Genomic DNA, 22,249 nt, shown 5'->3' on the forward strand with positions numbered 1-22,249 from the left:
ACGTTCATGCCCCGCATTCCAATGCTGGAGCAGAAAAGCTTGAAATACCTACCAAAACACTTGAATAAAGACATACTGTCAGTATGGAAATGCTCTGTGCAGGTGTTATTAACAATCACATAAACTATGAAGCCATACATTGAATAAGCTATACATATAATATGATTATCATAACCTTTATTTTTAAAATCATGCCAGTGAGCTAATTGCATGTACAGAGTGAAAGAAAGTAAAGTAAAGCAGTAGAATTTCTGTACTAGCTATGATAGTACTTCATATGATTCGTCCTCATCGTCATCATTCAATGTGGTCTATCTCTTGCTACTAGTGACTGGTAATACCTCTGTAGATTCTTCACACTGGCAGAGTACCGTACTCCTTCTCTCTTGTCAGCTCAATACTTTTGTGACAACATCAAAGTGATTTTAGTTTGTATGTTGGAAAAATACAAAAGACTAACATTCTAAGTTATTGACATTCTTGAGTAAGAACAATCAGTTTTTGAATGTTAAAAGCAAAACAACGAAAATAAAAAAAATAGTTGAAATTGTTAAAATGCAGAATTGTTAAAATCGTTAAAACTGATAAAATTGTTAAAATTATAAAATTGTTAAAAATGTTAAATTGCTAAAATATTTATGTCCGATGCACTGGGGTTCGAACTTGCAATGCCTGGGATTGCCGCCTTGCGCGTTTCCAACCGAGCTAACTCGGTGCGATACACATCACTCACTGCATTGTATGTCATAAAAAGTAAACAGCATGGCGGTATCGATCGCCTCAAGCCACCAAGACTTTCAACTATTAACTACGGGGTTTCCTTCTTTATCAGGTTTGCTTTTGAACCACCTTGATGTTACTTAACTATCAACCCGGCTAGCAGAAGCCGCCGGCTCCTTTGATATTACAGCCGCTCCCTGTCCAATCTTGTTTACACGCCGGGCGCAGGTCATTGACCTCCAACTTGCGTTGTTCCAACAGAGAAGAGCAAAATGTCTGGCTCCCGCAGAACGTACCGCACTCCCCCGCTGGACGTACCGCACTCTCCCGCAGAAACGTATCGCACTCTCCCGGAGGACGTCCCGCACTCTCCCGAGGGAAGTCCCGCACAGCGTCCTGCACTCTCCCGCAGAACGTCCCTCGAAAATTGATGCGTATTTCGTGGCCTGTGCTGTACCTACCAAAACACTTGAGTTCATACTGTCAAAATGGAATGGCTTTGAACAGGTGTTAATTGAGTTAATCCAATCAAATCCAACAGCCAATCAGCAAGAAGAAAAGATTAGGCTGCGTCAGGTTCATGCTTGCATGCCCATATATGGGCATGCCGCCGAATTTCTTTCTTATTACGTCACGCGCGTACGCCCCCGCACAGTACTTTCCTATGGGGACCGCTAAAAAAGCAAATAAAACGATTGTAAAAGCCTGTATCACAAAAATTTAAAAAACGCCTAGGGGTATTTGCCCACTGTACCTCCATACCAAATTTCAGGACCTTAGGCCCTAAAATGAAGAAGCTGAATCCATTTAAAAAATGGCAGGAGGAGAAGGAGGAGGAGGAGAAGAAGAAGAAGAAACATCAGAAAAAAAGCAATATGGGTTCACCACCACTTCGTGGTGTGGTGAACCCATAATTACAGATCTTACTGCTCCTCTTCTGAGCTTGAATCTGAAATGGGAGCTAACTTCAAAATCTTAAACATGTACTACAACAAAGATTTTATTATTTTTCTGACACTTGGATGCTAAGAATATCCTGCATACTATTATAATTTGATATGTACAAAAAAAAACTACCAAAATATTTGTGTGCACCCACAGAAAAACATTGGGTGCACAGCTCCAAATTTGGGTGCACTAAGGTGCACATGTACCCAGTATTTCGAGCCCTGCATACTGTATCATGGACACAGGCCAGACTGACAAGAGTTGATAAATTGTGCACAGTCCTGGCATCCCTTGTGGCAAAAAAGGCATTGATATATATATAACATTTATGGTGAGTCCTAATAGAGCATTCTCCTCACATCCATCAAATCAGACAAAATGAATGTTCTCTCTCTCTGGTAGTCCAGGTACATGTATGTTGGCACGTAGTGATGCATACCTAAACCCAATTTTAGGTTCAGGTCCGGATTCAAGTCCAGAGGTTTAGGTTCAGTTCCGGACTTGTAAGTCTGGACCTAAACCCATGGCATATACAAAATTGCATGTTGGCAACCTTGCAATGTTGTCTGGACAAAACTGTGGCCACATAACATGGAGGCCGACACTTGACGATGCCCAATGGCAATGTTTTCTTCATTTTGCAGCAAAGATTTTACAATCTATGGAAGGTTTTAGGTGGTTTGGAAAGAAAAGGGGTACGTGAAATGGTCTTTTATGGTAATAAGTCCGGACTCGGTTCTTGACTTTTAGGTTTTTTTGGACTTGAACCTAAACATTCTTACAAGTCCAGATCCAAGTCCAGTGAACCGGTATGCATCACTATTAGCACGTTCTCAAAACAAAAATTTAAAGTTGCTAGTACGATTGTATATTACTACTAATACTAGCTAAAATTTTAACATCAAAAAGACCTTCAACAGTTTATTAGGATTTGACAATTTACCATTTAATTTTGACTTGTAACATTGACCTTTAATTTTGACATATTTTTCAGTGTAAACTACAGTTACTACATGTCTATGAGTATGAGTGTCATCTTTCGTAGTACTGTAAATTCATTTACTTTCGCAGTGGTTTTATTTTTTTATTTTTGCAGTATGAGGGAATTGAGGTTTTTGTGGTGTATAAAGTGCATGGCTGAATCAATTCTGTAGTACAACGGAAATACAAAACACACACTTGCAGTGTTATGCCTTCCCATTATGAGGACACTGAAAAAAAAAACGTTAAGAAAATTCCCTCAAAAAGTAAAATAATGCATTTACAGCATTATGGTAGATTCTCCGTGGAATTATGTCTCCTGCAGAGTCCATGCATATGCAATACCTTTACACAAGATGTCTGCAATTAATCACCCCAAATACTGGGATATTGGCAACATGCTTGACAGGAACCTGATCGTGAGTTCGTGACTGTGGCAGCGGTACATGGTATATAACCGAATATTGTATATTGTATCAGCCTCCTTGGTATCAGCTTTTCCAAATCATTCATACCTACATGTAATCTCCCCTCATAGTCAGCTATAACTGCCATCAAGCTTCGGGAAACTCTCTACAGTTACATTAGTGGTGATACTTTGACAATTACCCGAATGATGTGTGTATGATCACATTTCAATACCTGCTGGGTCAAAAATGTCAACTTTGACCATAACCCTACAACGACCTAAATCAAGGCATATGATCTACAATAAGGCAGTTGGGTGAGGGTTTGATAACAGTTTGCATAGGGTGTGTCTGCTTGAAGTTGAAACGCCAATATATTTACAAATGTACATGGCTATTGTGTACTAAAGGTTATTATAAACAAATCATATTTATACATACTGTGATCATTTCTCCAACACTAACAACCTCTCTGATAACACTGATAACTCAGATAACACAAGTGTATGACTTCTGAATATCTGTGCATAGACGTAATAAGTGACAACTATTGAATGTCATTGCCTATACTAAAACAGTTTCTATAAAATCATTGTACATGTTGATTGATTCAATATTGACCATATTGCCATCTGTGTATTAAACCATTTGAGTGTCTTTTCGTGAGTAATCCTTACACTGACAATATTGAAAAACCATTACAGCATTAGGGCCACACCAATTTAATTTCTAGGTTAATGGATTTTTCTAGAAAAATTTGGCGAAAAAAATAAAAACAGGCCTAGGCATCCTATTATGGCCCAAAATGGTACGATAGGAGCCATGAAGTCAACACACCAGGCTGGTTCAAAATCTAAACAAAGAATTTTGAACTTTTAATGATACCATTGCATTGAAATTGAAAGATGGGATAACTGTAACAACTAGGAAGAAAAGGACTGTTTTCAACTGTTCAGGGCAAAATATGAGCATTCTGCAGTTGATTCTGAATTATTTTTTTTTTGCATATCAGAAAAAAATGAAGCGGGTGAATCCGTTAACCAAGAAATTCAACTGGTGTGGCCTTACAGCTCAAATGAACAGCAAGCATTGGCAAGAGAATCCATTTAACTTGACCACAAGTAAAGAATACCCTGGTTCTGGTAGCTATAGCTTGACATGTAGAACATTTGGCACCCTGGTGCCTTGTACAGAGATAATTAGTTTATCCCCACACCTCACCATAAAAGGAATGGATTAACTGATTAACCTATAATATACAGAGGGTGGTCAAAGGTCATCAACTAACTAAACAGTAAATCTCTGATAGTATATACTGTAATAGATGCATTATGATCATTACGTCATTATGTGATCATCAAATGACAGTCATAACATTGTCACCTACATATATGTTACTAGTATTTGCAAGATGTTGACTTGCTTGTCTGACAAATTATACATATAATGATATAACTGTTATCTGTCTATAAATGCACAGTTGTATGAGCACCATCATAGGTTGCATATTTTTGAACAACTATTTTAAAATCAAATTATATAAAAGAGTTTAAAACATCACAAAATCTCAGAAGAAAATGCACTTCTTTGGGAAGCTGATTACACCAATTTCTGGGCTAAAATACACTAGTTCTGGTTATGATGGTCAAGTCTCTTCTAATGCAATATCTGGAAAATATAGTTTTTCGATGTCTGGTGCCCCCATAATGAGACAGCTATGTTGAACACGAGCCACGTTTGTCATGTATCAACCATCAGCAAATTTTTTCAAAGGGGTGGGGCCAGTTTTACGATAAAAAGGAGGGACGAACCAAACGCCCATGAAAAACAAACACACTGGAGTTTTGGGCGATGAAAAAAATGAGGCGATTGTGAGAGAAAAATGGTGTGAAGTTGGAGCGGTGGTATCGTCTGTTGCGCTATCCGGCTGCTACATGTACATGTCATTCATTTTCGGCTGTCTGCTGTAGCCAGACGTTGCGCACATACACACCAATAAAAGCCTATTTTCTGCCGCAATCCGCCCAGAAATGTAGAAAACCAGAACGGAACCTGCTTCTTGGGTATGTTGTATACTCTAAATCTCGAGAGTGGGGGAGAAAAAGACGTGATAAAGGAAGGGTGGTAAAAATATTTTGTGGAAAGTCCTGACTCACCGAGCTCATCGAGCGCCGCCATCTTGAAGACTCGACTAGTCCACTCAAAATACTGTAAGGGGTGAACGAATAGCATGTAAATAAAAAAAATGCCCCCGATATCTTTCATTGTGATAGGTAAAACATACTTATTGTATGATCAAATTCTATTCATTATATTGTATGGTATTTGGCGTAAATTTGGGCGTTGCATATAGTTTTCTTTGTTTTTGCAAATAATCTACCAACCTAGAAATAATGGCTTGATCCAAAATATGAAATTTTGTAATAATTTCGCTCATTATGGATTAAATCGTCAAACTTTTACCGTCAATCAAAAACATATGATTCTTTCCCCCTATTCTGACGAAAAGTTTGGAGGAAACGGACAACTTTGTTCGGTTTCCAAATTTGCCAATGTCACCTGTCGGTCACATGACAACAATGACATGACTTCTTTCCAAGATGGCTGCCGAGTTCTCAAATCTCTGACTATCAGTAACAATTTTATCATTTTAGCAAAAACAGCGTCTGTATTTAGTCTAATTCCTAGATGAGCAGGTGCAGAGGGGGGAAGGACAGAGGTGGGTGCAGTAAGATTTGCGTATAGATCTTTCTTTTCTTCGAAAAAGCATTGGTTTCATGCTGTTGCGAAGTTTTTTTTTTCAAGTTCCTCTTAGTCTTATACGAGTTTCCTGCCAGTTTCAGACGATTTCCTGCCATGGATAATTTAAGTTCCCGTGTCAAATTTTGCTGAGGTCTAGATTTTTCTGTCAGATTTTATGTGATATATCGAAGTGCCATGTCAGCCAAATTTTGATGAATATTTATGCTGTAGAATCTAAGAAAACCTGAAAGTGTTTACTCTATCGAAGGCGCAAACATGGTATTTAGGCCAAGGATCACGAGTACAGGACCGTGACTAGTCGCCCTCGTAGAAATGTTATTTTAGGGCCTGTGACCAAAGCTGTTGTATTTTTGTTTCAAAGTGTGCTGTACAGAGGCAAATGATGTGATCCATAGCTTTGGTTTCCAGTCATGCAGTAATTTGCAAATGTTAACTGTACAACAGAGAAACATCTAGCTCCGATTCCCCTCTTAATAATACACTCAGCTCATACATTGGCATACAAGCTTGACCCTGTATACACTGTCAAGTCTTGTACTCTTACTACTGTACATCAATTTTTACATCATTCGCACTTCAATTTCATGGCACGGTGAAAACAAGACATTGCAGTGTCTTTTGAATACGGTGTTGGCATCTTCTGATGTCCTCATTCAAGGGTCATCTTCAAGGTTGAGTATACGAAGACAGAACAAATTTGAAGGTTTGTGGTGTGGTGAGTTTGCAGTGAATGGCCATCCCAAACTTAAGAACAGTGCTCATTAAACTTTAAAAATTTACAGTAAGAATTTTTTTTGATTGAAATGATTGTCTTGTAGTACATTTATTGATTTTGTCAATTTGTGTCTGTAAATTGTAAATTTCTTTGCTCTCTTTGCTGATACTTCTGGGTATAGAAGTACTGTTTTTGGTGTGTTTGTGTTTGCTTGTGAAAACACATCAGACCATGCTTTACCAAGGCATCAGCGTCTTTTGTACCTCTTGGGGGACTTTAACTTTGACATATTATTATTAGGCCTAGGATAGGAACAAATATGTTGTGTTTCCTGTTTCCCAACCGACCTGTAGTAGAAAAAACTGCCGACCCTATCCTTTTCTTGGGGTGGACCCCAGCAAGGGACATGAATTTTTTAGCTGATTGACCATTTCATGATCTAACATTGTGAAACATTGTACAATCAGTTTTCCAGCATTGGCTTTGAAAATATAAGTGTCCTCATGCAAGTTTTACTTTGTTTGACTGCAATTTGTATAAGTTGAATCATTAAAAGATTTTCAAAGTCTAATAAAAATTAACAGAAGAAAAAAGTATAATCCTCGACCTGACTCAAATTTTTTTCAGGACTGAAACAGGAAAACCAACATTTTTTTCCTAGGCCTTACCCACAATGCATCATATTTGGCATGAATTCACAAAGACTCTAGATGCTTCCTTAGTGGAGGTTTAAAATCTCCAATTCCTTGTTTCCAACAGAGCTAACCGACACTGCGAGCATTATCAACAGCACCATGAATGCAACACGAGTGAGGAGTCACAGTGTGGACCCTTCCCTGACCAGCCCTCCCCTCCAACATCAGAACATCTCCATCAACAGTGTGACGTCCACGGGGTCCATTGTCACCCCCCACATGGAGGACCGCATGAGGAGGAAGCTGAAGTACTTCTTCATGAACCCCTGTGAGAAGTACAGGGCACGAGGAAGGAAACCTTACAAACTCACCTTACAGGTCTTCAAGATCATCATGGTAACTGTACAGGTAAGGTATTTAATATTTGCTGAACTTTTTTTTATTTACTTAATATTTCACCACAAACAAGGCTCATGGAAGCCACTAAAATGTTTTGGGTTACTGTACAGCCAGTGAGGACAGATGTTTATTGAAATTTAATAGACTTAAAATGTTTAGGGTTGTACCCATGTGGGAAACAATCATGACATGTGGTAGCTTGTTTCATAGTGATGTTGTTCTAGGAAAGAAGCTTTCAGTGTGGAACTTCCTCCTAAGAGGTGGTGTATGGAGGAAGAAAGGGTGATTTGCGTCAGTGGAAGTGGCAAAAAGTGTCCGTGCTGAAAATGTTTAAGGGGGAGGCACTAGCGAGTGCCTCCACGAACGACAGATCTTTTCAATCTTTCCCAACTGAATCAAAAACTGTCAAACCTGTCCAAAAGCTGTCTGTAACTGTAGTCTTCAAGTACTGAAAATCAATAAAATGTATGTTAGCTTAAGTATGTTATATATAACTTAATTATATTGATCTGTTGTACATGGCTGAATTTTGAAAGTCCAGTTGTATACTTTTGAACTATGCAACTGCCTAAAACAACACATGGTTATCATACTAAATCAGGCTAGTTGAAGAGTTTCGGTTTTCGATATTTACAACTCAATAAGTTTGTAGTAATGATACCTTTTTTTCTCTTACATGTACCCATCCAATACTAGGTGTGTTTGTTTGGTGTCAGCCAGTTTTCTGTGGTCACATTCTCAGAAGAAAATGCCACAGCCTTCAGACACCTGTTCCTAAAGGACTGGGACCCGGGCTATGACCAAACCTACTACCCTAAAACTTCACCTGTGTACGCTGTGTACAACAAAGAAATCTTCTATGACAGACTCAACTTCATTTGGACACAGGTACCGGTATTTCACCCACTCATCTCTCTATGTTATGTATTCTTGTATAATAGATGCAAGTGTATTAGTGTGGTTGTGGGGCGTAGTGGCAGAGTCCTCAACTCGGAACCAATTGGTCCCGGGTTCGAGTCCTGACATGCCACCGATCTTGTGCCCTTGGGAAAGGCACTTTACACAACTTTCTTCGCTTAGGTAAAAATGAGTATTGTGTTGTCCCTTGTGTTGGTGGCGGCATTAGTATAAGTTGAAAAAACTTGAGTGTGCCATCACCACGTCTTGTGACTACATGTTGGAATATAAAAAAAAAGTGTATTAATAAGGTTATGGTGGCATCATATGGGTAGTGGCTAGCAGACAAGACATTGTGGATTCAATTCCTGGCTAGACGTTGTGTCCTTGGGAAAGGCACTTAACAAGATTTTCCTCACTCCACCCAGGTATAAAATTGGTATCTGACTTTGGTTGGGGAGGTAAAAGGCAGTGGAAGGAGAGGGATGTGCTCCCTTATAAATATAATACATGTACTGTACCCTAGATACAGTGGAACTCACTGCCCCTATGGAATCAAAAAACCTTTAAAGTTATTTCATAAGGAAGTTTTCCTTTCTCATTGTTGTATTTTTTCCTCTACAGTTTTATAACATCAAGGAAGATGCTATAGGATCCTATGACTTTGCCGATGTGAATGGAAAACCCATGCCCATGCAGATATGCCACGAGAACTTCCAGAGTGGAGTGATTTTTGCCGACAATAACACCTACATTTTTGACCCTGCTGTGGTAAAAGGTGTGTGTATAGCACATGTTTTACATTCATTAAATGATGAAAAAGTTATTACGGTTTATATAGTTATAATCATATTCATCAACTTCCATCGTCAAATTTTGAAGAGTGAATTATTATATACCCTAACTGAACACTTAGTCCTTCCATTTGGTGATCTATATTGCACTGACAAAAATCCGCCAACTGGCTGAAACTGTCATCAAAACCTTTCCCTTCCAGAGTGCATCTTTGTCAAAGCTCCCACCCCCGGGCTAAATGAGACAATCCGGGACAGACTGGAGAAGCAGAATTTCACCATCAATTTTGACAGGTCAGTTCAGTCTAATAATTATGATTTCAGTGATAATAGTATGTTTCATGATCTGGATAGACATGTATTTATGATGGAAGAATGCAAGAAAGTTGAAGTAAGAAAAATATTTTACACGTGTAGGCTTGTGTTGTATTACCGAGAGTTATGAGATGCAAAAGTGATATGTTCACTTGCTCCCCCAGTCTGATCAAGCTGGAAGTGCACCTGGTGATCCGATCCATACATCTGCAGCAGACGACAAAGTACAGCACTCCAAACTGTATCCAGTTCAATGTCACGGTCAGTTGTCATTTGATTTTGTGGTCTAAGCTATTCTAAATGGTGCTTGCTGTTTTCTTAGGCAAAATGTTCTACAATTAACATTCTTTTGTCTGTTTGAAGATGTTAATATACTAGTGAATGATTCTACATTTGTAACTGGTGATTTCATCAAAAGCGCAGTAGCTAAGTAGCGATATCTATTCTACTTTAAATCATGATATTTTCATGGTAGATTTTATGAAACTCATTCCCTTTCATGCCTTACAGTATTGAAAAGATGCTGTCTGAAAGAAAAACTTTTGAATGCATGTGTTATGTTTTAATTTCACTTCAGATCCAATATGATAACTCCAACCACGATGGCAGGATGGGCATTGCCCTCACACAACAGAAGATCTTCCTAAAATGCCATGCACTTACTGATGACAAAGGTAAGGGTTCCTGTCTTCATGTGCATTGAGCAAGAAGCAGTAGAAATAGATGATATACACATGTAGGGCTCAAAATACCACCTGCATTTGAAGGTTAGTGCAGGTAAAATTGGAGCTGTGCAGGTATTTCGGATGTCTACCTGTACCTAACCTGTACTGGTCCATGTACTGGGTATATGCAGGTTAGTGCAGGTAAAATTGGAGCTGTGCAGGTATTTCTGATGTCTACCTGCACCTAACCTGTACTGGTCCATGTACTGGGTACTAGGTTAGTGCAGGTAAAATTGGAGCTGTGCAGGTATTTCTGATGTACCTGCACCTAACCTGCACTATTTCTGTTTAGGGCACCTAATTTTTATTCTACAACCTTTTCATCTGATCACTTTTCCACATGTACATAACATACTTGCAACCTTACATCCTAAAATCAGTGAAATTCTCCTAGTGATTTCACCCGTCAGAATGATATGAATCAATGAACCAGAGGTGCAGGGTTTGATTCCCAGCTTGAATAAAAATGAATATCCTATCAAGCAAAAATGTAATATTTATTAGATAATGTGTAGTTGATTCTCTGTGTTGATCCTTTTGACTTGTTGTGTGATTCTGTCCTTGTGATGACATTGATGTTTAATTGTTTTGTCTCTCATTGTGCATGCAGCTATGCATGTTGACTCTACTGGAGACACTAATGACACAGGTAATTGTGCTTTAATCTCTCAATCAATCATTGCTAAATCATTGTTCAGTCTGACGTGAGAAATATCTGTCAGCAAAATACAGAACTATCGCAGAATAATACAATGAAATGGAAATGCAATAACATGCTTTAGGCCACAGCAAGTAAATTTTATGGATGACATCCTCTGCAGACTCCAAATCTAATGTGAGCAGGCAAAAAAAAAACAAGGCAGGCCAAAAAAATAAAGGTTCCTACATTTTAAAATTTTGACTCAATCATTGTACAAATGTTTTTTATCCAGTGGTAACATCACATACATGTATTCACAGCCAGCATCACATCTCACTGCATCAAAGTAAGAAACAAAGCCTTTTTTTGTCTCTGCTCTTCATAGTTATCTGCCATCCACCTTCCGGCATGGCAACAGACATATTTGCCCATTTTTGGCATGTTGACCACTGTCAGAAGGCAACAAAATTTCTTTTTTTATTTTTCGAGAATCAGGCAAAAATTAATGCACGTGCTGATGTCATCCATAACAATTACTTGCTGTGGCCTTACCAATGAAAGCAAAAGCAATTAGGAAACCTTTTAAGAAATCAAGTGACCGACTTGTGGGTTATATCCTGAACTTTCCATTCTAGTAGCACTAGACTACACATGACTACAACATTGGTTGACCTATCACAATTAGTATAGAGTTGTTGGTTGACTGGTTGTACTGTGTGTGTTTTACCGTGTTGTTAAATGTTGAATCAGTTGGCATCTTTTGAAACGAAGACAAACCAGTACCATGGAAAAGACTGCTTGATAGCATCTACATACATTACCCCAACACTAGGATATCTATTAGATATCCTAGTGTTGGGGTAATGTATGTTGTAGAAATACCACAATGATGTTTGGAGCTTTCGGTATAGTAGTCTTGTAAAGTATGTTTTGCCCAACAAAACCTGTAACAGTCATACCATTTTTGTAGCACTGTTTAATGAGTATATGACTAGTCTATATTTTCCTTACACTATTGACTGAAAATATACAACTGGAGAATTGTAACCTTCTCTCTGTTCTGTTGCCTAACTCCATAACCAATACAAATTTAGTACCAAACAACTACCTTTACAGGCAGGCAGAAGGTTATAACACAAGTCAAACAACATGCTAAACAAGTTTAAGGTTAAAACTTTTGGTCCAACACAAAAAATTCTCTCACCTAGAGCTTTCGACCAGTCACTCTGGCCTTCCTCAGTAGACTGACCCAGTGAAGCTTGTGACATGGCTTCTTTGAAGTGTGACGTCAACACTGGGTAAAAGGTATCTGGTAGACGATGTCGGCCCCCGTCGTGGGGGCAGAGCAGTTGCGTGACAAGCTTCACTGGGTCAATCTACTGAGGAAGACCAGAGTGACTGGTCGAAAGCTCTAGGTGAGAGATTTCTTTGTGTTAGATCAAAAGTTTTAACTTTAAACATGTAACTACCAACACAGATGAACTTTCATGATAGTATGCCAAACAAGTGAGTTGTTTTCTGTCCCTGCTAGGTTCCATACTGCCCCTGACCTGGAGGTTTAACCTCATCAGCATATTTGACCTGGTGGTGGTGGGGACAAGTCTGATGTCCTGTATCCTCTGTCTGCGCTCACTCATCAAGGCCTGGCAGCTGAAAAATGTAAGGGAGAGTCACCAACACACTTATCAACAAGACTGGCAATGAAAACATACATTACCATGGCGACAGTGGTTGCTGTTAGGGCTATTGTTTGCATGGCACTGCCATCATTTCATGATTTTGAGGAAGACTTGGTACCTGTCTTAAAAGTCTAGACAGATACAGTACACACCTGCCCTGAGTGTATAGTGAACGAGCCCCGTGGCACAGAAAGTAGGGCCATCTGGGGCAGACAGATCTTCAGGGCTCCAGGAATCTGGGTATTAGTATGTGGGCATAGATGTGAGTCAGAGAAATGCCTGTGGACATTCCGCATTCCTGTGGACAAAATGCCTGTACAATTCCTAGAATTCTTGCGAATTGCACACAATACTGTACCATTAGGCTCCTCCCTGAGACGTCGCCAAAAAGAGTGGGGGTGATATGGTGTGCTTGGTTCAATATGCAAGCTGTAGGGAAGCCACATTGCACTAGTAGCTACTAAAAAAAAGCATCATGATTCACCTCAGTTGAGGATGATAAAAATAGCTGGCTTCATTTTAGGCCACACTGATTTAATTTTATGGATGACATCCGCGCGCGCATTGAATTTCGCCTGTCGCCCTCAAAAAAAAAAAAAAAAATTACGTCCACCGAGGCTCTGGCCTGGCTCTAGGCCTGGGTAGTCCATGGTAGTTAGCGACAATACGGAGCCGAGCACCCAGGCTATCGATTTCGAAGCTCCGCGACTCAAGAAAGTACATAAGTACAGTACCGATTCATAATAAATGCCACAAAAAGCCAGCATGCCGTATACGTTGCTAAGTACTGCCGCAAATTCACAATACCAGCTTTGTATTCCTGTGGTTTAGTAGAATTTTTATTTTTGGCCGGAATTTTTTTTTAATCGCCCGCGCGCACTATTTTGGGGGTCTTCAGAGGATGTCATCCATAAAATTAAATCGTTGTGGCCTTACATAAGAAACAGGAAAGATTTTATTTGTTGGAAATTTGCAGGAGAAAGATATTTAAAATACTTAAAATACACATTATATAATATGTTAATTTGGTCTGGGCTGAGGTGTTAAATTTGATTTGTTGGTTCTTGGATTCAACTTTTCATTTTTTTTTATATGCAAAAAAATTCTGGTTCTGAATCAAATGACAATTGCTCATATTTTACCTCCAACAATTGAAGAAATTCCTTTTCTTTGCTACATGTAGCTGTTACAGTTTTTTAATGCAGTGGTTTGATTAAAAGTTCAAAATCCATTGTTTAAATATTAACCCAGCCTTTTGTGTTGACTTAATGGCTCCTATCATAGCATTTGGGGCTATAATAGGTTGTAATAGGCTATAATAGATCTGTTTTCATTTTTTTTTTATTTTTTGCCCTGTCGCTTCATATTTTTCTAAAAAAATCTGATAACCAAGAAATTAAATTAGTGTGGCCCAATGAACACAGTGAAAGGAGATACCTTATGTATCTTTATAAGCAAGCCACTGACAAAATAAGATTATTGTGCTAATGTACAAAATTGATCTGAAACCATGTATTGTTCTCTCCGGGACTACTGTATGAAGATACATATTAAATATAACATGGTGTCTTTTCAGGAATTTGTTCACTTCTTCCAAATCAACTACAACAAGGACCTGAGTTTTGCTGACCGCATGGAGTTTCTCAACTTCTGGTACGTCATGATCGTCATCAGTGACATGCTGACCTGCTCAGGAGGGGTCATCAAGGTCCTCATTGAAAACAAGGTACAGTCAGAGATTCTTGCCTCATTTGAAACGTCCCAAATATGCAAATGAGATATATGTAGATTTTTATAAAGATTTATAATTTGAAGTAGTAGTAACATAGGGAAATTAACAAATGTAGAATATGATAAGATTCATCTTTCTTCATTCTGTCTAATCCTGTCACTTAAATGATGCTGATAGTGATACTTCAGTTGTGATACATTTTGTGATACATGCTTTGTTCCTACTAGTACTCAACATTTGTTTACAGTTACTGTATTAGCCAATGCATATGCATATGATTTTTTTTTAGACTAGGTAATGCAATTTACTGTAATTTCTTTTTGTTTGGAATGTGCAATGAATCATATTTTTTTATTTCTTTCTTTAACCATCAGATTGGGGGAGGTTCATCTGTGGTAAAAGAAAATCTTTTAATCATATGATTTGAACACATTTTTTTCTTTTTTTTAATATGATACCTCTGAATCAGTATCCTGATGGTTTCCAACTGTGAAAGTTTCTGATATTTTTGTGACAACAAGTACATTTCTCTCTACATTGAAAGTTTTCCATGCAGTTCGTAGGGTTTTTTGACCTGTACGACACTTGCAGTCTGATGTTGGGGACAGCTGCCCTGCTGGTGTGGGTAGGGGTGCTCAACTACCTCAACTTCTTCAGACAATACAACGTAAGCCTCAACTCTCATTATTTTTGGCGACGCCTTTGGGGCGGAGGCATTTGTGCAAGTACTACGATCGCTTTGAAAGAATTTCAAAAATTGTACGAATGCGTTCCCCAGGGAATTGGTTTTGAGGTAACCTTCTGCCATGTGGTTTTTGGACCAAGCAGGTAACTTACACCCTGGTGCCCACGTGCCACCCATCCAGCTGCCTGGCATGATTAATTACTGGTCATCTGTTTTTCTTATAATTGTAATGAAGATTGCTAGCTCCACCACATGAAGTAATATGTATCTTTCAGTCATTGCCTTGGCAATGATTTTTATTGCCTCAGCCTTGTTACCATTCTTCTTTCTCATCTGCCATTCCAAACAAATGTAAGGTCAATGACCTGAATCAGATGGCTGTCACCATGGTAACTGGTGATGTAGTATACAGCCTGTGGTGTTGGATGGCATTATGTAGCAAGTGGCAGGACAGAGTTGGAGAGGCTGTTCACTGTGAATATGAATGCGTTTAAGTAAGAATAAACAGAACAGAGCTGCAGTAGTTTGTTAGGCTAAACCATGTGAAGGAAAACATGATTTATGTATTTGTTTTGTGGTTAAATAAGCACTCAAGTCAGGAGGAGGGTCAGAATTATGTTTACCTTCACAGAAGGAAAACATATTGTTGTTGCTCTGTTTCTTCTTCTTCCTCTTCTCCCTTTTCTTCTCCTAATAAATAAGGTCAATGACCAGGACCAGATGTCTGTCACCATGGTAACTGGTATTGGGTTACCTAATGTTGCAAGTGCCATGAGGAGCTGAGTTCAAGAGGGTCACCATATATATCATGAATGTGTTTGAGTAAGAATGAACAATACATTTTGTTAAGCTAGGCCATGTGAAGGTTAACATGATGCATTTGCTTTACAAACGTTACCTTTCGAGTTCTTATACTATCATGAAAGTTCATCTGTGTTGGTAGTTACATGTTTAAAGTTAAAACTTTTGGTCCAACCCCAAAAAATTCTCTCACCTTGAGCTTTCGACCAGTCACTCTGGTCTTCCTCAGTATACTGACCAAGTGAAGCTTGTCACGTGGCTTCTTTGAAGTGTGACGTCAACACTGGGTCAAAGGTATCTGGTAGACAATGTCGGCCCCCGTTACGGTTAAGTGAAGGGTGATAGGGCCTGGTGTATATGGCTTCCTTCACCCCTCTCAGGAAATAGTCTTGTTCAGTGTCTAGTTCTTTATAAACTTTTGTTAAGTTGTTGTCTTTATTCCCCAGATCTTGATCTTGACCATGAAGGCATCGGCTCCCAATGTGCTTCGGTTCCTGCTCTGTGCAACGCTGCTGTACATGGGATTCGCCTTCGCTGGCTGGCTTATCCTTGGGCCGTACCATATCAAGGTGAGTTAAGGGGAGGTATGGCATGTAATGTTCAAAATGTTACACACTGTGAATGTCCCAAATGTAGACTGTTGTCAGATAAACATGTAGAATACTAGTATGCAAATTGTCCTGTCCCATAGGACATGACACAATATACTGTTAAGCAAAAATACGATGTCACTGATGAAAAACGGTAGCTTGTTTTGTACTATAGGCTGGTTCTAGCTATTTATAGGTGGTACCAAAAATGATGGGACTCCACAAGTAGCTGTTTTTTGTCTATTTTAAATACTTCAGGTATGAAACGATGATGAAAATGTGCTAAAAAATGGCAGTAAATTTCAATATTGACAATGAAAATGACAATGAACTTTATTGCATATACACACCCTATATGGGCCAAATGCACTTGAGTTAAATAACTTGGGTACAAGAATAAGCAATTATTACATTTGTGTGCTACCTCTCTGTCAACAGGATCTAACTACAGGATCTCTTCTGTCTTTTTGAAACATGTATGAACAAATAGCGCTTGGATGTCATGATATGTTTGAACAATTCTATTATATATTCTAATAATATTAAACAGACTTCCTCATCGTTTGGCTGCCCTGAAATTACAGTGGATGCCTTTAAGGCTCTTGCCAACCTGGTAAAATAATTTGTGAATTATTCAGTGACCAAGGTTTCTCCACCCCCCTGCAGTTCCGTACCCTGAACACAGCGTCAGAGTGCATGTACTCGCTCATCAACGGTGACGACATGTTTGCCACGTTCTATGAGATGGGTCAGACCAGCTGGCTGCCCTGGCTGTACAGCAGGTTCTACCTCTACATCTTCATCAGCCTCTTCATCTACGTGGTCCTGTCCATGATGATCTCCATCATTATGGATGTGTACGAGGCTGTCAAGGTACAGTAGCAGGGCTGGAAATACTGGGTGCATGTGCACCTTAGTGCACCCAAATTTGGAGCTGTGCACCCAATTTTTTTCTGTAGTGCACCCAAAATTGGAGGAGCTGTGCACCCAATTTTTTTTCTGTAGTGCACCCAAAATTGGAGCTGTGCACCCAATTTTTTTTCTGTAGTGCACCCAAAATTGGAGCTGTGCACCCAATTTTTTTCTGTAGTGCACCCAAAATTGTAGCTGTGCACCCAATTTTTTTTCTGCAGTGCACCCAAAATTGGAGCTGTGCACCCAATTTTTTTCTGTACTGCACCCAAAATTGGAGCTGTGCACCCAATTTTTTTTCTGTAGTGCACCCAAAATTGGAGCTGTGCACCCATTTTTTTTACTGTAGTGCACCCAAAATTGGAGCTGTACACCCAATTTTTTTCTGTAGTGCACCCAAATTTGGAGCTGTGCACCCAATTTTTTTCTGTAGTGCACCCAAAATTGGAGCTGTGCACCCAATTCTTTTTCTGTAGTGCACCCAAAATTGGAGCTGTACACCCATTTTTTTTCTGTGGGTGCACCAGTGCACCCAAATATTTTTGTATGTATTTTTGTACATATCAAATGTATAATAGTATGCAGGATATTCTTGGCATACAAGTGTCAGAAAAATAATAAATTCTCATAAGAGGAGCAGTAAGATCTGTAGTTAGTTTTTGTTTTATATGGCACACCCAAAAAACTTTTGTGCACCTAATATTTTAGGTTGGGTGCACCAGTGCACCTATTCCCATAAATGAATTTCTAGCCCTGAGTAGTAAACCTAAACTGGGATTTCCAACTTGGCATTTTAGCATTTTGTAATAGTAATACATGTATGTATAGTATACTTCAGCTTTTATTACCCTTGTATGCTTTTGTAGAAAGACTTAACCCTTGTCCTGCTGGACTTTTTTTACACAATATTTTCAAATAATTTGAAGTCTTAATTAGGTCACAGGCCCTTGACTTTTTTTGCCCCTCGATGGTGTAGTTACTTCCGCATTCGTTGCGTTTCGCTGCGGTTTGATGCGTTGCACGAGAAACACCCCCAAATGGTACATACACAGGCACTATATAGATGATACTGTATGTGCAACCTATATATATATGGGTCCCGCAGGACAAGGGTTTTAAGATACACTGTTGCACACCTGCAAAACTATCTAGACTAAGTGATGATGCCCCTACTGTACTGGTGGCAATGACTTCCACGGTAATAGTTACAGTTTTTTAATACCTCAGTCAACTCTGATACTTGAAGACATGATAATTATAATTGTTCTTTTCTGACCTGGTATTACAATGTAGATACTAAGTATTGGACATTTTTCATCTATCTTGGAGTAATATCTAGTATAGATTCAAGCGTGTCGTCGGGTGGTGTAGTGGTTAGAGCAATTGACTATGAACCGGGGAGACCCGGGTTCGATTCCGAGTCGTACCCGGTACATGTCTGGACATGCGCCCGACATTGTGCCCTTGGGAAAGGCACTTAACACGACTTTCCTCACTCCACCCAGGTGTGAATGGGTACCTAACTTCGGTTGGGGAAAGTCGTATTGAGGTCACCTTGTGGCGCCGAATGGCAGCCGCACACACCGTTGCGACAGTTCCACAAAAAAATAATTGTGGAACAGATATGTGTATCATGTGTATTATTTGATTGTTGTAATTGTTGTGATTTGTATTGATTATTATGTGATACCCTGCATCAATTCAGCCATATAAAGGCTGCGACTGCAGGGGTACAGTTTGGACAATAAAAACCATTTATTTATATTATCAGCGTGTGCATGTGTGTCCATACAGGATTACCAGGAGAACGGCTTCCCTAAGACAGACCTGCATGAGTTTATTGAGTGCTGTGAGGACAGACCAGAGTCAGGGTGTTACAGACTGGAGGGGGAGACAGCATACAGTATCTTCTGCTGCTGTAGGAGGTAAGGTCATGCTTAGGCTTAGGCCACGCCAATTTAATTTCTTGGTTAACGGATTTTTCTAGAAAAATAATGGAGCGGGCGGGCGAAAAAAAATTAAAAATAAAAACAGGCCTAGGCATCCTATTATGGCCCAAACTGGTACGATAGGAGCCATGAAGTCAACACACCAGACTGGTTCAAAATTTAAACAATGAATTTTTAACTTTTACTGATACCATTGTATTGAAAGATGGAATAACTGTAACAACTAGGATGAAAAGGACTGTTTTCAACTGTTCAGGGCAAAATATGAGCATTTTGCAGTTGATTCTGAATTTTTATTTTTATTTGCAAGTCAGAAAAAAATGAAGCGGGCCAAGGCGTTAACCAAGAAATAAGATTGGTGTGGCCTTAGGGAAAAATGTTGTGTTTCCTGTTTCACGACTGACCCTAGAAAAACTGCCGACCCTAGTCTTTTTTGGGGTGAACCTCTGCAAGGGACATACATTTTTCAAGCTGATTAACCTTTTCTTGCTCCATGATCCGACACCTGAGTGATGAAACCTTGTATAATCAGTTTTCCAACATTGGCATTGAAAATGAAAGTGTCCTAATGCACTTAGTTTCTTGTATTGTATAAGTTGGGTCACTAAAGATTGCCAAAGTCCTAAAAGAAAAAGATAATCCCTACCTACAGACCATAATTTTTTTCAAGACTGAAACAGGAAACACAACATTTTTTTCTCGGCCCTATAATAGGTTTCTCTTATTTATGGAAGCAACAAAAGTATATAGCATGCAGGGCGCGAAATATGATGGTTGTATATTTTTGTATATTATCTGTATCTGTATCTGTATAGCCGGTATAACCGCCTTTCGGCGTAACACACCAGCTTCGGAAATTCTGGAACAATGAATATGGAATATCTGGAAATTATCTGCACCATACAGATTTTACCTGCACCACTCAGAATTTAGGAAGTATAAATCATATTAAAAACTGTTCAGAAACCATTGCCACTATTTCTTTAATGCTTGCTAGGTGGTAACAGTCATTTCAGCAAGTAACACATATATAGTATTACACAAACCCAGTAAGTGGACCATTGTTTGTTCTAACAGTGTGTTGCTGACTTTGCTATAATTATATATTCACTAGTTTATTTTCCATCAACAGGGGCAGAGGCAGAGCAAATACTTACGAACCAATTGAAGAGGAAAGCTGATGTGGTGTAACCTGGAAACACATAAAATGATTTTCTGACCTGCAAACTGCTGAAAAGTCCTTAAGGTGTCCTCCCTGGCTAATTTGGCATTTTAGCTTTCCATCGTTTTCTCACAAAGAAATTTAGAAAGAACTGTAGTTGTACTGAATATTGATACCTGGGTACAAAAGGGTTATGAATATGATTTTTGGACCATATGGATGACGTCATCACATTTTATTGCCCCAAATGTAATTGTCTTTAAAGTTATAATGTAGCACTTTGGTACAAGTAACTGAAATAAAAATATGATTTTCATGTGCATAATGGTGAAAGCTACAAACATACGGTTGCACAAATTGATATCTACCAATCATCTGTAGTTATTAGAGAATAACCTAATTGCCTAATTAAAATCTAGTTATTCTCTAATAACTACGGGTAATTAGAAGATATCAATTTGTGCAAACGTACGTTTGTAGCTTTCACCATTATGCACATGAAAATCATATTTTTATTTTAGTTACTTGTACCCAAGTGCTACATTATAACTTTAAAAATGATTACATTTGGGGCAATAAAATGTGATGACGTCATCCACATGGTCCATAAAATCATATTCATAATCCTTATGTACCCAGGTATCAATATTCAGTACAACTACAGTTCTTTCTAAATTTCTTTGTGAGAAAACGAGAAAGCTAAAATGCCAAATTAGCCAGGGAGGACACCTTAAGACATTTGCCAAAGCAAAGCAAACGTCATGTTGTAGCCGAGGAGGTTTAATGGGATACCTAGTATTAAAACTTCTTGGCATAAGAAAGACAAATTTCAATATTTCTGTGTTTCTGACCTATTTATATGTGTGCCAATTGATACCCAGTGCTTGCATTGTTATGTGTTAGCATCAATGAGTAAAACATGACTTTGGTGCATTGATGAAGGTTAAACATCCAGTTAGTACTAGTAAGGCCACACCAAGTAAATTTTATGGATGACGTCCTTTGGAGACCCTAAATCTAATGCAAGAGGGCGAAAAAAAAACAAGAAGGGCCCTAAGAAACAAGATGCCTAGATTAAAAATAAACTAAGAGACGACAAATGTTAGGACACAAATTAAATGAGGTGACACAGTGTAACAAGCAAGAAGTCTTTTTATTCATCATCAAAACAGCAATAAATCAGGTGGAACAGTGGACAGTGAAAAATTTTCTGTTATTGACAGGATGGTCCTGGCAATAGTGCAAATTTTCTGTTATTGACAGGATGGTCCACTTTTTTCGCGTTACGGGTTTCACATCAATCTGGTGATTTGCGGCACTGTCATGACTCTTTGGTCATAGTTACAGGAAGCGGAATTTCTTGTTTTTTTTCCTAAGATCAGGCCCAAATCAATGCGCGCGCGGACGTCATCCATAAAATTTACTTGGTGTGGCCTAAGATACCAAAGTAACAGTTGCTTGAGCAGGTGGGTAGATTTTGAAAACGGTCAGATGTTTCAGGTAGCATTCACTACCGGCATGTATCTTCAGTGACTACAGTACTTTGGTGGTAAGAGCATACATGTACATACCCTAGCCTGCGGTGGTCAAAAATTGACCACTGGCAGTAAGTTGTGATGTGTTGTGCTGCATTTATGGGAATTGCACTGTATTGTGTCCAACTCAGGTTCTTGTCAACATTCTGCATTCTGTGGCTTTCTGCATACTGTAACTCATTTTTTAAGTTTGCAGGGATTTGATTTCACAGTAGGCAAATTTGCAGTGTGGTAAGTTCATGGTTAGGCCACACCAATTTAATTT

At 38.9% G+C, this 22,249-nt stretch overlaps 2 protein-coding genes across 8 annotated transcripts in view; one reads left to right on the top strand and one right to left on the bottom strand.

Moving 5' to 3' along the window:
- LOC109476076 (proteasome-associated protein ECM29 homolog) overlaps positions 1 to 20,221 on the bottom strand; it is a 69,872-nt gene extending 49,651 nt beyond the window's left edge. The window contains exons 1-2 of the mRNA XM_019776934.1: positions 20,210 to 20,221; positions 5,213 to 5,264 (exon numbers count right to left, since the gene is read on the bottom strand). Coding sequence (XP_019632493.1) covers positions 5,213 to 5,234 — 22 coding nt within the window. The 5' untranslated portion in view covers positions 5,235 to 5,264; positions 20,210 to 20,221. The remainder of the gene's footprint in view (positions 1 to 5,212; positions 5,265 to 20,209) is intronic.
- Positions 5,611 to 21,417, top strand: LOC109476074 (mucolipin-3-like). Of its 7 annotated transcripts, XM_019776930.1 has the most exons (18): positions 5,612 to 5,775; positions 6,423 to 6,522; positions 7,294 to 7,577; positions 8,265 to 8,456; positions 9,090 to 9,243; positions 9,463 to 9,553; positions 9,739 to 9,835; positions 10,152 to 10,248; positions 10,910 to 10,948; positions 12,471 to 12,598; positions 14,195 to 14,344; positions 14,725 to 14,745; positions 14,907 to 15,017; positions 16,283 to 16,405; positions 17,093 to 17,299; positions 19,133 to 19,263; positions 20,420 to 20,533; positions 21,185 to 21,417. In XM_019776930.1, the coding sequence occupies exons 3-17, from the start codon at positions 7,329 to 7,331 to the stop codon at positions 20,466 to 20,468; spliced, it is 1,839 nt and encodes a 612-aa protein (XP_019632489.1). In that variant the 5' UTR covers positions 5,612 to 5,775; positions 6,423 to 6,522; positions 7,294 to 7,328; the 3' UTR covers positions 20,469 to 20,533; positions 21,185 to 21,417. The 7 variants fall into 7 exon arrangements, with proteins under 7 accessions (XP_019632488.1, XP_019632491.1, XP_019632489.1 ...); XM_019776925.1 differs by lacking the exon at positions 6,423 to 6,522; XM_019776929.1 differs by lacking the exons at positions 6,423 to 6,522; positions 10,910 to 10,948 and having other exon boundaries at positions 5,611 to 5,775.
- The last annotated feature ends 832 nt before the right edge of the window (positions 21,418 to 22,249 follow it).

Source organism: Branchiostoma belcheri, unplaced genomic scaffold, assembly GCF_001625305.1.
Source record: "Branchiostoma belcheri isolate BF01 breed outbred unplaced genomic scaffold, Haploidv18h27 scaffold36, whole genome shotgun sequence".
NCBI classification, from domain to species: Eukaryota; Metazoa; Chordata; class Leptocardii; order Amphioxiformes; family Branchiostomatidae; genus Branchiostoma; species Branchiostoma belcheri.

Bases quoted from the DNA above. Each gene is read 5' to 3' on its own strand.
- LOC109476074 (XM_019776925.1), top strand. From the start codon at position 5,745: ATGAGCAGGTGCAGAGGGGGGAAGGACAGAG. The intron at 12,599-14,194 runs GTAAGGGAGAGT...GTGTCTTTTCAG, and splicing joins AGGCCTGGCAGCTGAAAAAT to GAATTTGTTCACTTCTTCCA. The intron at 17,300-19,132 runs GTACAGTAGCAG...GTGTCCATACAG, and splicing joins ATGTGTACGAGGCTGTCAAG to GATTACCAGGAGAACGGCTT.